Here is an 11,620-nt window from a genome sequence, read left to right on the forward strand (position 1 = left end):
TTAGCCGTGCCCCTCTGTGTGCTCTGGCCAATCGTCACCAGCCAGGCGCCACTTCCCTCAGCCAATCGCAGTGCGGCTCTCCCTCCGAGCGACAGCTCCGGACGGCCAATGGCGAAGAGCCACCGACGGGGCCATGCGGGAGGGAAGTCCCGTCTCCATAGCCGCCGCTGATTGGGCAGCTCCCGAGGGCAGGGCCAATCGGAGGGGGCGTGGTGCGCACGCGCGCCTCTCCCCGCCCCCAGAGCAGCTTCGTTGCAGCTGGCGGTCAGTGCGCAGCTGCGGGCCCGCCCTGCCGTGGGCTCCGGCGCTGCCCGGCCGGCCTCCCGCGCTCCGGGAGCCTGGGCTGCCACAGCTCCTCTGGCAGCCCCTGTGCACCTCAGCACCCTCACAGCGAAACATCTGCTCACTCCCTTGCGTGAGAGCAAGAACAGCTTGGGTTGGCAGGGATCTCAAAGATCCTTTTCACGCCCCTCCACACCCCGCACTGGAGCAGGCTGTTCGGAGCCCCATTCCACCTGACCACGAACACTTTCCAGGATGGGGCATCCACAGCTTCTCTGAGCAGCTCCCTCAGCCTTTCCTCACAGCAGAGGCGCTCCCTCCCTCTGATCATCTTGGTGGCCTCCTCTGGGCTGACTCCAGCAGGTCCCTGTCCCTCCCGTGCTGGGAGCTCAGGGCTGGATGCAGGGCTCCAGGTGGGTCTCAGCAGAGCAGAGCAGAGGGGCAGAATCCCCTCCCTCCCCTGCTGCCCACGGGGCTCTGGATGCAGCCCAGGATATTCCAAGGTGTTTTTCTGGAGGAATTGCAGGACAAAGCCCACCCAAAGCCCCTCTCTGTCCCTCCAGCATTCAGAGGCTGCAGCAGCTCCTACTTTGCACTCCTCCAGAGTTCTGTCATACCCGCTTTCCTCTCCCCTCACTCCTTGGAGCTCCTAAGCACCCATTCTCTCTTGTGGGAGGCGAGGCTTCCCAAAGGCTTGGGTAATGGGGTCGGGGACCTTCCTCATACAAAAAAAGCTCCACCAGAAAACTGGGCAGGGACATGTGCTCCTTCAGCACTGAGGGTGAGGGGCCTCGAGCTATGGCATTGGCACAGACCCTCAGGACCACAGGGGACACACAGGTGTGGGTCTGGACACTGCTACTATCTCTGGCCAGTGCAGCATTGTGAAATTCAGACCTCAGAGCCGCATACCTCAGACAAAACCACTTCTCTGGGCTCCAAGGCACAGTAACCAAGCAAAAAGCCAGTATGCAAAGCACAGAAAGGACAGACCAGCAGCTACCTGGAGCCCAAGTGCAGAGCCAGCCCCACCATGCACAGGGCACAGAGGATGAAGGTATCTCTGCCCTTGATCTCTCACACACCCAGGGCACACAGCCCATGGGCTCTCAGTAGCTGGAGGCAGTGTCAAGGCCATGACTGCAACATTTCACTCTGGAAAAAAGAGTATGGAAAAACCCAAAGCTAAACAGAGCTGGGGTTTTTTTTATTAGAAAAGGAGAACTATTCTGTTTCGGTCTTTTGGGAATCTAGCTTCATCATGGAGTAATTCTGAATCTTGAGGGAGTTATTGAAGGCCCTTGTGCCAGCCAGGTGCAGGGAGACCTCAGCAGGTGGGTATGGTGGGCATGACCAGGTCAGCTTGGGGTGTCCTGGGTTGCTGCCCCAAGGAAATCCTGTATGCTTCCGGCAAGAGATTCACTGTGAGGGAACACTGCTTGCTCCAGACATGAAACCAGGTACAAAGGGAGGGGTCTGAAAGAGAAGAGAACATGGTAGCAGTGAGGACTGCAGCATTCCTTTGCCATGCACTGAGACATTTGTTCTGCAGGTCTCCCTCCTCTTCCTGCAGCCTCTGCTCTCCCCATTTGGCTCCATGTCAGATCTTCTGTGCCCCAGGGAGTCCCAGCAGAGCCACAGCCTGTGGCCCCTTGGAGCAGTCATCAGGGAAAGCTCCTTGGACACCTAAACTGTCCTCACAGCCTGACAAACAGTTTGCACTGCTGAGATCTCACCCATCCCTCTACACACCTTCCCTGCCCTGGCTGCTGCCCATCGTCTCCAGGGGAGCTCTCAGAGAACTTCAGCCACTGGGCAGCTGCCTCCTGCTTTCGGTTCATCTTCCACAAGGTCTGCACCAGGTAGGAGGCAGCTGCTGGGTCACCTGCAAGGCAGGAAGAAGGATCAGCCCTTAGCAGAGGAGGAGCAGGTCCTCAGCACTGCTGTGCATTGCAGGGTATTACAAAAGAAGCTCAGAAGACAGACAAGGGCAACGACTGTAAGGAGAGGTGTAATGGGGAGGAGGCTGTCCTGGCTGTGTCACAGGCTCTAGTTAACCCCAGGGCTGGCAGCCAATGCAGATGGCATCAGCCCTGGGGCACAGCCTGCCACACCTTCTTTGGATACAGACTGGGGTTCTTCTTGCAGGCACGTCTGCACCCCCAGAGGGAACAGCCACAGGTAGGACTGGGACCAGCAGGGCTGACAGATCCTGGTGAAGCTCACACCTCTTCAGCATGTCAGAGCACTCAGCAAGAGAGAGCAGCCCTGTCAGCAGCACTAGCCATGCCTTGGCTGACCTCAAGACATGAATGCTCCCTTTGCAGGCCTCTGTGCTGCCAGGCATGGGCATGCTGCTTCCTCAGGTAAAGCACAGCTCCACTCCTCTGTTCTGGGAAAGCAGACCCATCTGGGAGAAAGTTGGCTGTACCAGGCTGAGGTTGAGGAAGGAAATTTCCAAACTATCTGAGGGCACAGGTTGTTGTCAGGGTTCTGATATACTCCTCTGACAATAGTTTTGGTCTGTTTCTCCACAGCAAAGAGCTGACCAGGCTCCACAGAAATATCTCTAGTATGTAACATTGCTAGTGGCCCTACTGTTGCCCCTGACACCTGAATAAATGTGGTATAAAGCATAAGAACTTCCTGCTGAAGACAGCAAAGCAGCCCAAGACAAATTGTGAAAATCCCTTGTGTCCCTCACCAAAATGAGCCTCTTACCTGGTGAGATCTGCAAACTGTGCTGGAAATCCAACAGGGCTTCTTTATTCCTCCCCAGCTCCAGGAACTGTGTACCTCGCCCAATGAGAGAGAGCAACCTGATCTTCTGGAGCACCTCCACTTCTGGCTGGAGATTCTCTGCCACAGGAACACACACACACACACACACACACACACACACACACACACACACACACACAAACACTTGAAGACAGCATCCTCCAGACACTCTCCCTTATTCCCAGCAGGCTGAGCCAGGTTAGCTGGCAGGACAGGCCAAGCATTTACTTGGGCTGCTCATCCTCCAGCTCTGGAGACAGATGGCAAAGCTCAACCTCTCTGCCAGGCCTGAAGAGCTTGGGAGGCAGCAGAAGGGGAGAGTGAAGAATGTCAAGAGCTCAGAGTGTTATATGGCTGTGGTGAACAGTGACCTCAGCAGTAGCCTGGCCTTTGGCTATCCCTCTGCACCACTGGCATATATATTTTCCCCAAAAACTGGATTGGAGAAGCTTTCCAGTTCACAGCCCCTTTAACTGCTACCTAGGCAGTGAAGGAGGCAGAGCCAAGGCCAAACTCTGCTCCAAAAGAACCAGCCACTCTCTTCAGTGGCTTTAGCATGGCCCAGAGCTTTGCACCCTGGGACAACTGCCTCTTGCCAAAGTGATGCTGGGCCCGCCACCTTGGCCCTGTACCTGTTGCTGCCAAGCACACAGATCCTGACCCAGCTGAGGCTGCACACAGATCTCACTTATGTGGTGTCCTACCTGTCTGTTTGACTCCAGACCCATGAAGCTGGACACGCAGGAGATCACTGAGGCACCTGTGTGTGGGAGGCCAGAGGAGCTTTGGAGCCACTCCTGGGCTGTCAGGAGTGCCAGGTTATCAGGGCAGCCCCAGCGCCGTGCTGTGTCCTGCCCTGGCCCCACCATCCATTTCCCCTTCTCCCGGCAAGGCTCTATCACCTGCTGAACTGTGTTACAGCTTCCTTGCTCTCGCCCAGCTTGGCCCATGCCCAGCCCTGCTGCAGGTATCCAGCTGCTCTCCAGGCAAGGCAGCACATGCTCTCCTTCTTCTTAGACAGGAATCCACCCACCAGTTCTGCCCCTGGCAATGAGGACTCTGTCTGCTCCAGCCTCTCCTCCACTCGTAACACCCGTGGAATGAGGTCAGTTGTCCGGCTGATGACCTCCTCACACACAGTTATGGCATCTTGGTGCCTCCCAGCCTGCTCCAAGGCAGATGCTGCTTCCAGGAACACCTCTGGGATCCTGGGCAGAGCTGAGCTACCATCCATGGGAACCTGGGGAGCAAAAGTGACATCAGTGCTGCAGAACTGCAGAGCTCTCTGTCAAGCAGCATGACTCTGTGCATACTGGGAATGTGCAGCTGCTGCCCAGCAAAGCTCAAGCCCTCTCTCACAGTCATTGGAGCCTGGTGGAGCAGGCAGAAGATGGGAAGGACTCACAGCTCAGCGGAGTCAAGGCTTCAAGTCCCTACTCTGGAAGTGAAAGACACTCAAAATCAGGTTGACAGCTGCTCTCACAGGGAAGGGGAAGCTGTCTCTCCAAACAGCAGGGGTGAGTGCTCTCTGGTGTGACTCCAAAGGCAGACATGCCACAGATTGAGGGTGCCAGCCCCCACTTCATTTCCTTTACATCGGACCCCACCTCATTTCCTTCACATCTCAAACTAGACACTGAAGCCTGCAGTCCAGAGCTGATACCTGGGCCCAGCCCTTAGGAGTGGGTTTGGATCCCTCCAACCCTCATCCTCCAAGTCACCAAGGGAGCTCTTTACCAGCTCTTTACCCACCTGCTGCTGCAAACCCTCCTGAAGGAGAGACAGAAAATCCAGGTAATGTTCCACTGCATCAGCCACCCTGCAACAGGAACAGGACATGTGGTGGAAGGAGAAGTGAAACCTGGATTGCCAGCCCCCAGCCTCTCCCCCTGTTCACAATCTCCATGCTTTGAGCAGACCTATGACAGCAGTACTGAACTGGACCATTTCCAGAAGCACAAGTAAAACTGCAGAGCCCAAACAAGCAGTGTGTTGCAAGCAGACCAGAGGCACTGCTACCTCCCATCCTGGAGACACCGCTGTGCCAGAAGATACTTCACTTCAGAGGGGTAGTGATGGCGAAGGAGGGAAGTGAGTACTGGTGCGTGGACAAGCAGCTCTGTTCGCATGAGGAAATAGGGACTAGAGGAAGCAGCTGCTGGAGGGTTTTTTCCCAGAGCCTGTGAAACAGGAACAGAAAATATGTTTTCTACATCTACACTACACTGGTCAAGTCTCAGGCAGCTGCAATCTTTTGTGACTTCTGACATCTGGAGATGCACCCAGGCAAGCAGAAGTGCTGCACTTCACAAGCACAACTACATTGTTCTCACAGTTGTTTCCATCAAGAGCCATCACACAAGGGCAGGTAGAATTTTCATCTCCACATGGCACCAGGATATTTGCAAGATCACCCAGATCACCTCAGGTTTTTAGTTCAAGGTACTTTGAGCTGCTTGGAACATCATCTCCCATTGCAGCCACAACCTAGTAAGACCATTTGTAAGGAGAGTGTTCCCTCTCCTCTCTGTATGTATCTGACAGTTTTCAAACAGCTAAAGAGATAATTCAGGGTCTACCGCTGTAACCTACTTTTCCAGGCAGGCTCACACAGGTAATGCACACTGCCCCACTGCAGCCAAGATCTGCCTTTAAAGGCCTCTTTACTATTACATACTTTACTAAGAGCTTGATGCTTTCTGACCTAAGAGTATAACTTCCCAAGCCACCATGAACATGAACTAGGACCCGAGGTCTTGCCACATCCAAGCATGGTTCTGAGCAGGAATTTCAGATCTCGCTGGACTCCTTCCTGCCCACTTGCTGAAGGCAGCATCATGCTATTTTGGGGACTCCCTCCAGGGTCAAGCAGCCTCCCAGAAGAAATAAGACTGCTTTTAAAGCTCCATGCAGGCTCTGCTGGGAAAAACTCATTCTTGAACTACAGGAACCAGACAAACCTCGTAGAGTAGGGTCAGGGCCTGCAGCTCCGCATCGGTGTCTCCCAGTTTATGGTACACTGTTGCCATGTGGGACAGGGCAGGAAGGCACTGGAAATCAGCCTGGAGGGCCCGTTTCAGATGCTGAAGGGCTGTCTGAGGCTTGCCCTAGGTGGATGGGAAGACATGCATATTGAAAGCACATCCTGCTGATGTTTTTACTGTTTGGTAGAATCCAGATTCTCGCTCTGCTTCCCCAAGAGATCTCCACTAAGCAGGGCAGCAATTTAGCCAAAGGCAGCCCTCCTCAAGTTGGTTTCTGAGCTTTTCTCTCTGCAGCAACACTTTGCAATCAGCCAAAATCTTGGCATGGATTTTGTGGCCTGTCCAAGGAGGCTGGGGTCACAAGGGCAATTTCTGCTCAATGCCTTCCCTCCCTGAGAGGCCTCGGTCCACACAGAGACATTGTGAGCCTGAGACTTCCCACCTCACAGCTGCCTTTCCCCTCTTTGCTGTATTTACCATTCGCTGAGCACAGCAGCCAAGGCAGGTGTAGATCTGGGCCAGGATATTCTTGGAGCAGAATCCTCCTGCAGCTTCCTGAAGGAGGGAAAGAGCAGCAGGGAGGTTCCCAGCCTCCAGCTCCTGCAGCCCTAGGAAAGACACAGCATATTGGTTCTGTAGCTCACTTTTGTGTCCCACCAAGTCCCAAACAAGTGGTGGTGCCATTTTCTTCCCAGTGCCACAGGGACTTGCCTGATCCCCTCCAAACCCAGCGATGCACAGCAGGATAGTGCCAAGCTGCCATCTTTGCTCTAGTGTTTTGCAAGAGAACAAGCCACTCAATGGAAATGTCCAGCAGAAATAAAGAAATAAAGGAAGCCCAACATGCTTCCTTTGGCCCAGAACAAGGACAGGGATATGTGCTGGGCAAGTTCGCCTTCACATTCATCCACAATAACAGCACTGCAGATAGGGAAGCACACACAGAACTTCAGAATTTTTTCAGCACATCTAAGTCATTTCCCAGCAGGATACTTTAGGATATCAATAAATTAATATTTATCACAACTCGTTATTTGATTTTCCTTCAGTCTTCTTTTCAGGCTTCCCTCTGAGGCTGTTCTCACATAGCAGCACCACACTCACATCTGCCACCTCCCTGCTGGAAGCGCTGGTGCCACCCTCGACTATTCTGGCCTCAGATCTGTGGGCCAGAGCTCCTGCCCTGTCTTCTGGCAGGAAGGCCCTGTAGGAGCCCAAGCACAGTGAGGCAGTGCTGGCTGTCCCTGGAGCTGCTGGGGTTGTCAAAACAGTAAAGGAGAGAAAGCAGGCAGGATGGAACACAGCAGCCAGAGAAGATCCATTGCCTCCTGTGACACCAGGCTACAAAGCCTCACAACAGCTTTGTGTGGCTCTTGCAGCACCCTAGTCTGATGGGAACAACATGCTTGGAACAAGGCAAATTCCAGAAGACAGACAGAAGAAAGGAAAATGTTCATAAAAACCCTGCCAGCCTTCTGCTTTAAGGTCACTGTAGGGCCCAGACACCTCCCTTAGAGTAACAGGCAGGTAGAGGAACCCTGTGATAGTGCAGTGAAATGATGAGCTGGGGAAAAGCAGGGAAGCTTTTTGAATATGGAACATAAAGGTTGAGACTCAGAGGCTCAGCCAGACTTTATTCCAAAGGAATAGCCCAAAAAAACCCAAGGGTCAGTTTGCTTGGGAAGAAAAACCAGGATAAGGACAGGGAAAGTGGTCCTGGGACAGAGCAGCAGGAGACTGTGCTGGCATGAGTACCTGCCCCCCACAAACCTTGCAGGAAGGCTGCTGCAGTGCAGAGGATTTCCTTCAAGTCCTTGGCGCTTTGTACAAGGGGCAGGGAGGCTTCCTCAGGAGGGACCTGCCATGCCTTGATCATGGAGAGGAGTTCGTTCTGCCCCTCACTGCAGTGAGCTCTTCCCAGGTCCTGTGAAGGCACAGAGGAGAGAGAGCAGGGAAGGCTGAAGGGAAGCAGGAAACACTGGTCCAAGTGCACAGAGAAACAGGTCCCACCAAACCACTCAACACTGCTCCCTGCAGAGGGGGTAGACTGGGGAGCAATGTTCTACCATCTGTTCCCTTCAACTACAACCCACTTACTGCAGTAATTCCTGCCTGGCCTGGAGCAGCACCTCCCCACCTCAGAGTGGGGTGCACCTCCAGGGCCTCCTGGCATGCAACAGATGGCTGTTGGAGTTCAGAAAGATGGGACCCATCAACAGCATTTTGATCAGCAGGGAAGGTTCTGCATCGCACTGCTGTTCCCTACAGAGTCTCCAAGTCCATCTTCAGGCCTCTTCCAGCCTGCCCAAGTCTCCTATCTGACACACAGAGGTCCAGGGCCCACACAGGCAGAATATTCTGGGATCTATTAACACTCTCAGGGCCATTAGGCTTTGCTGGGATGCCATGGGGAGGATTAGTCATGCTGACTGGGCAGCACTGATGGGTTTAGCTGTCCAAGTGCCACAACATTTTTCAGAGTGAGCTTTATGACAAACACGGTATTTATGCCAGCTCTGACGGCATCTGCCTGTACCCAGTTACCTTAGCAGTGCTCAGGAGCTGGAAGAGGCCAGCAACACTTCCCAGCTGGCTGGCTGCCAGCCACCAGGCTGCTTGCAGGGCCCCAAGGCGGTGCAGAGGTGCCTGCAGCTCCTCCATGGTTACCTCCTGCAGCACCTTTTCCCACAGCTCTTCCGTGCCAAGATCCTCTCCGCAGGCCCCACAAGCCTCCAGAACTGGAAAAAAAACCCCAAGCAAAAAGATCTCGAGCTGTGAGACAATGTGTTGGTGTCCTGTAACAGACATCCCAGATGCAAGATGCAGAGAAAGCCTCAAACAAGCACAGGCTTCTCATAGTGATGGAAGGAACAGGGTTGCAGGGCTGGCCTGGCCTCAGCAGAATGGAAAACAAGCTCTAAGAGAGAGAAGCTGACAGGAGCACACTCAAGAGACAACACACAGCACAGCTCAGAGATAGACTCCAGCTCTGCTGTGTCCTCTTGAAGTCATTTGCCCACAGGTAAGCATGTGCCAACACTGGAGATCCACCTCTGAGCTGCAGCCTGTTTCAATGAGTTTTCTTTGAAGACAGCACACCATAATTAAAGAAAACACTAATTTTCTTCTGTCACTAAAACTTTGCTAGAGACTTGGCACCTTATACAGTAAAAACTCTTGTTTCCCTTGAAACTCCCAGCCCATCCCTGCAGGCAGCAGCAGGCAGCTGCACATTGTCCCTGGCCACATGCCACTCTACCTCCAGCCCTTACAGGCAGAGCCTGGGTGTCTGCCTATAGTTCCTCCCATCTTCAGTCTTTCCAAGCACAGTCAGGTGTGCCTGCCCACAGTTTCCCCCGTCTCTGGCCTTCCCTGGCAGAGCTAGGAGTGTCTGCTCACAGTTCCCCCACCTCCAGCCAGTCACCAAGTATCTCCAGAGCACAGAGGACGCTCTCCTCACCCCGAGAACTCCCCAAACAGACAATCATGTCCTTACCCCTGAAGAGCCCCTGGCGTATTCCTTCCGCTTCTCCTTTGACGACAGAGTCAGATGCTCCCACAGTGAAAAGCAGGGAGTTGTAGAGGGCAGTGAGTTCCAGCGGCAGGGCAGGGAGGGCAGCTGGCAGCCCTGTGGGCACAGCCAACACAACAAGAAATTTAGATGGCTAAGAATAAACAGCTGTCCATGCTCAGGTGGCAACACCTGGCTTGGCGACAAAAGAATTGGCTTGGCAAGAAGTTTTTAGTTATTGTGGTGTGATTTAGCCACCTGGGAAATGCAGTGCCAGACAGACAGCATGTGTCAGCACTCCAGGTGCCAACACTGCTTTAGACATTCATTCCCCAGCTACTAAAGTGCTGCAGTCCTCCAGGACTTTCAGCTCTCCCAAAAGAGCATCAACAGCATACTCTGTTCCAGTACACATCCACCCTTTCACACACTGTCTCTCTCCTTATCACGGGATCACAGAATGTTTGGAGCTGGAAGGGACGAGAGTGGCTCATCTGGTCCAATCTCCCTGCAGGGCCATTTTAGAGCATGTGGTACAGGATTGCATCCAAATGATTTTTGAGTATCTGCAGCGAGGGAGACTCCACAACCTCTCAGGGGAATTTGTTCCTATGTGCAGTCACCAGGGTAAAGTTATTCTTCATGTTCAGGTGGAACTTCCTGTGCATGATTTTCTGCCCATTGCCTTGTGCCTACTGCTCGGCACCACTGAGCAGAGCCTGGTCCATCCCCTGACCCCTCCCTGCAGACATGGACAGACATTGATGAGGTCCCCCCTCAGTCACCTCTGCTCCAGACTGAACAGGTCCAGACTGCTGAGGCTTTCCTTGTAAGAAAGACATTCCAATCTCCTAGTTATCCTCATTTCCCTCTGCTGGACCCTCTCCAGGAGCTCTATGTCTCTCCTGCACTGAGGAAACTGGAAATAAAGCTGCCTCATGCTGGGCTTTCTCTGCATCATGCCTGTGTCAGAGAGCTTCTTCCCTGACTTCCCACAGAAAAGGCTGCCTCACTTTTTTTTTTTTTTTTTTTTTTTTTTTTTTACAGAATCTCCATGTTCTGCCTTTTAAGGCAGAGTTAAGGCAGAGTCTGAGGCTGGACAGTAACCCTTTTGCTGGCCCAGATCAGCACAGGGCAACAGGGATCATTTCACCCTGGCTTGTTTCCAGCACTGGGATACTGGAGCTGAAGCCGGAGGAGCAATATTCATAAACTAAAACACAAGAAGCTCCACCTCAATTTGAGGAAGAACTTCTTTATGCTGAAGGTGGCAGAGCACTGGCACAGCTGTGCAGGGAGGTTGCCGAATTTCCCTCTCTGGAGACATTCCAACCCCACCTGGATGTGTTCCTGTCACTGCTCCAGGTGACCCTGTCTTGGTAGGGAGATTGGACTGGGTGATCTGATTTCAGAGATTACTTTCAACCCTGATGATTCTGTGATTAACTCCTTTGCAGGCCCCATTCAGCACTGGGCAGCGGGAACCCTTTCACCCCGCCGCCTTCACGCGTTTGTTTCCAGCACCGGGATACCGGAGCTGCCTCCCGGTGAACAGAGATGTCAGGGAGCCCGTGCTTCCACGTCCACACGCTTCAGGCCCGGGACAGCAATGGGAGGTGGAGGCGGGGCACGACGGCCGCCACTCACCGCGGATGCTCAGGAGCAGCTCTCGGAACTCGTCTCGCAGCTGCCGCCGCGCCTCTCCGCCGCACCGCGCCGTCTGCAAGGGACGTGCTCAGCGCCGGCCGCTCAGCGGAGCGGCACCGGCGGCAGCCCCGCGGCTCGCGGAAGGGAGAGGGGAAGGAAGAGGACGTGCCGCACCGTGCATCGCTCGACCAGCGCCCGGCTGTGGGCGGCCCAGGCCCGCAGGCAGCCCCGCTCCGGCTCCGGCTCCGTCCCGCGCCGCCGCTTCATGGCCGCCGCCATCGCCCGCCGCCGCTTCCCGCCCGCGCCGCCCATCGGCGGGAACGGCCGGCACCAAGGCAACGGGAAGCGCGGGGCCGAGGGGGCGCGCGCCGGGAAGCGGGAGGCCGCGGAGGGACAAACGTCGTCGCAAGGCGAA

At 54.4% G+C, this 11,620-nt stretch overlaps 1 protein-coding gene across 1 annotated transcript; it reads right to left on the bottom strand.

The window, feature by feature from the left end:
• Positions 1 to 1,468: 1,468 nt before the first annotated feature.
• Positions 1,469 to 11,587, bottom strand: FANCG (FA complementation group G). The gene is made up of 14 exons (XM_030258089.4): positions 11,380 to 11,587; positions 11,206 to 11,278; positions 9,544 to 9,675; positions 8,592 to 8,785; positions 7,818 to 7,971; positions 6,525 to 6,655; positions 6,024 to 6,170; positions 5,083 to 5,243; positions 4,816 to 4,882; positions 3,966 to 4,303; positions 3,768 to 3,823; positions 3,004 to 3,141; positions 2,035 to 2,167; positions 1,469 to 1,758 (listed from the first exon to the last, which is right to left on the bottom strand). The coding sequence occupies exons 1-14, from the start codon at positions 11,515 to 11,517 to the stop codon at positions 1,641 to 1,643; spliced, it is 1,980 nt and encodes a 659-aa protein (XP_030113949.1). The 5' UTR covers positions 11,518 to 11,587; the 3' UTR covers positions 1,469 to 1,640.
• Positions 11,588 to 11,620: the final 33 nt, after the last annotated feature.

This window comes from Taeniopygia guttata, chromosome Z (genome assembly GCF_048771995.1).
Source record: "Taeniopygia guttata chromosome Z, bTaeGut7.mat, whole genome shotgun sequence".
In the NCBI taxonomy this organism is placed as follows: domain Eukaryota; kingdom Metazoa; phylum Chordata; class Aves; order Passeriformes; family Estrildidae; genus Taeniopygia; species Taeniopygia guttata.

Excerpts from the sequence above, each read along its gene's own strand:
- FANCG (XM_030258089.4), bottom strand. The coding sequence starts at position 11,517 with ATGGGCGGCGCGGGCGGGAAGCGGCGGCGGGCGATGGCGGCGGCCATG. Across the intron at positions 6,656-7,817 it reads TGCAGCAGCCTTCCTGCAAG|GGCTGCAGGAGCTGGAGGCT; the intron begins GTTTGTGGGGGG and ends TGTCTTTCCTAG. Across the intron at positions 3,142-3,767 it reads GTCTGGAGTCAAACAGACAG|AGAATCTCCAGCCAGAAGTG; the intron begins GTAGGACACCAC and ends TTCCTGTGGCAG.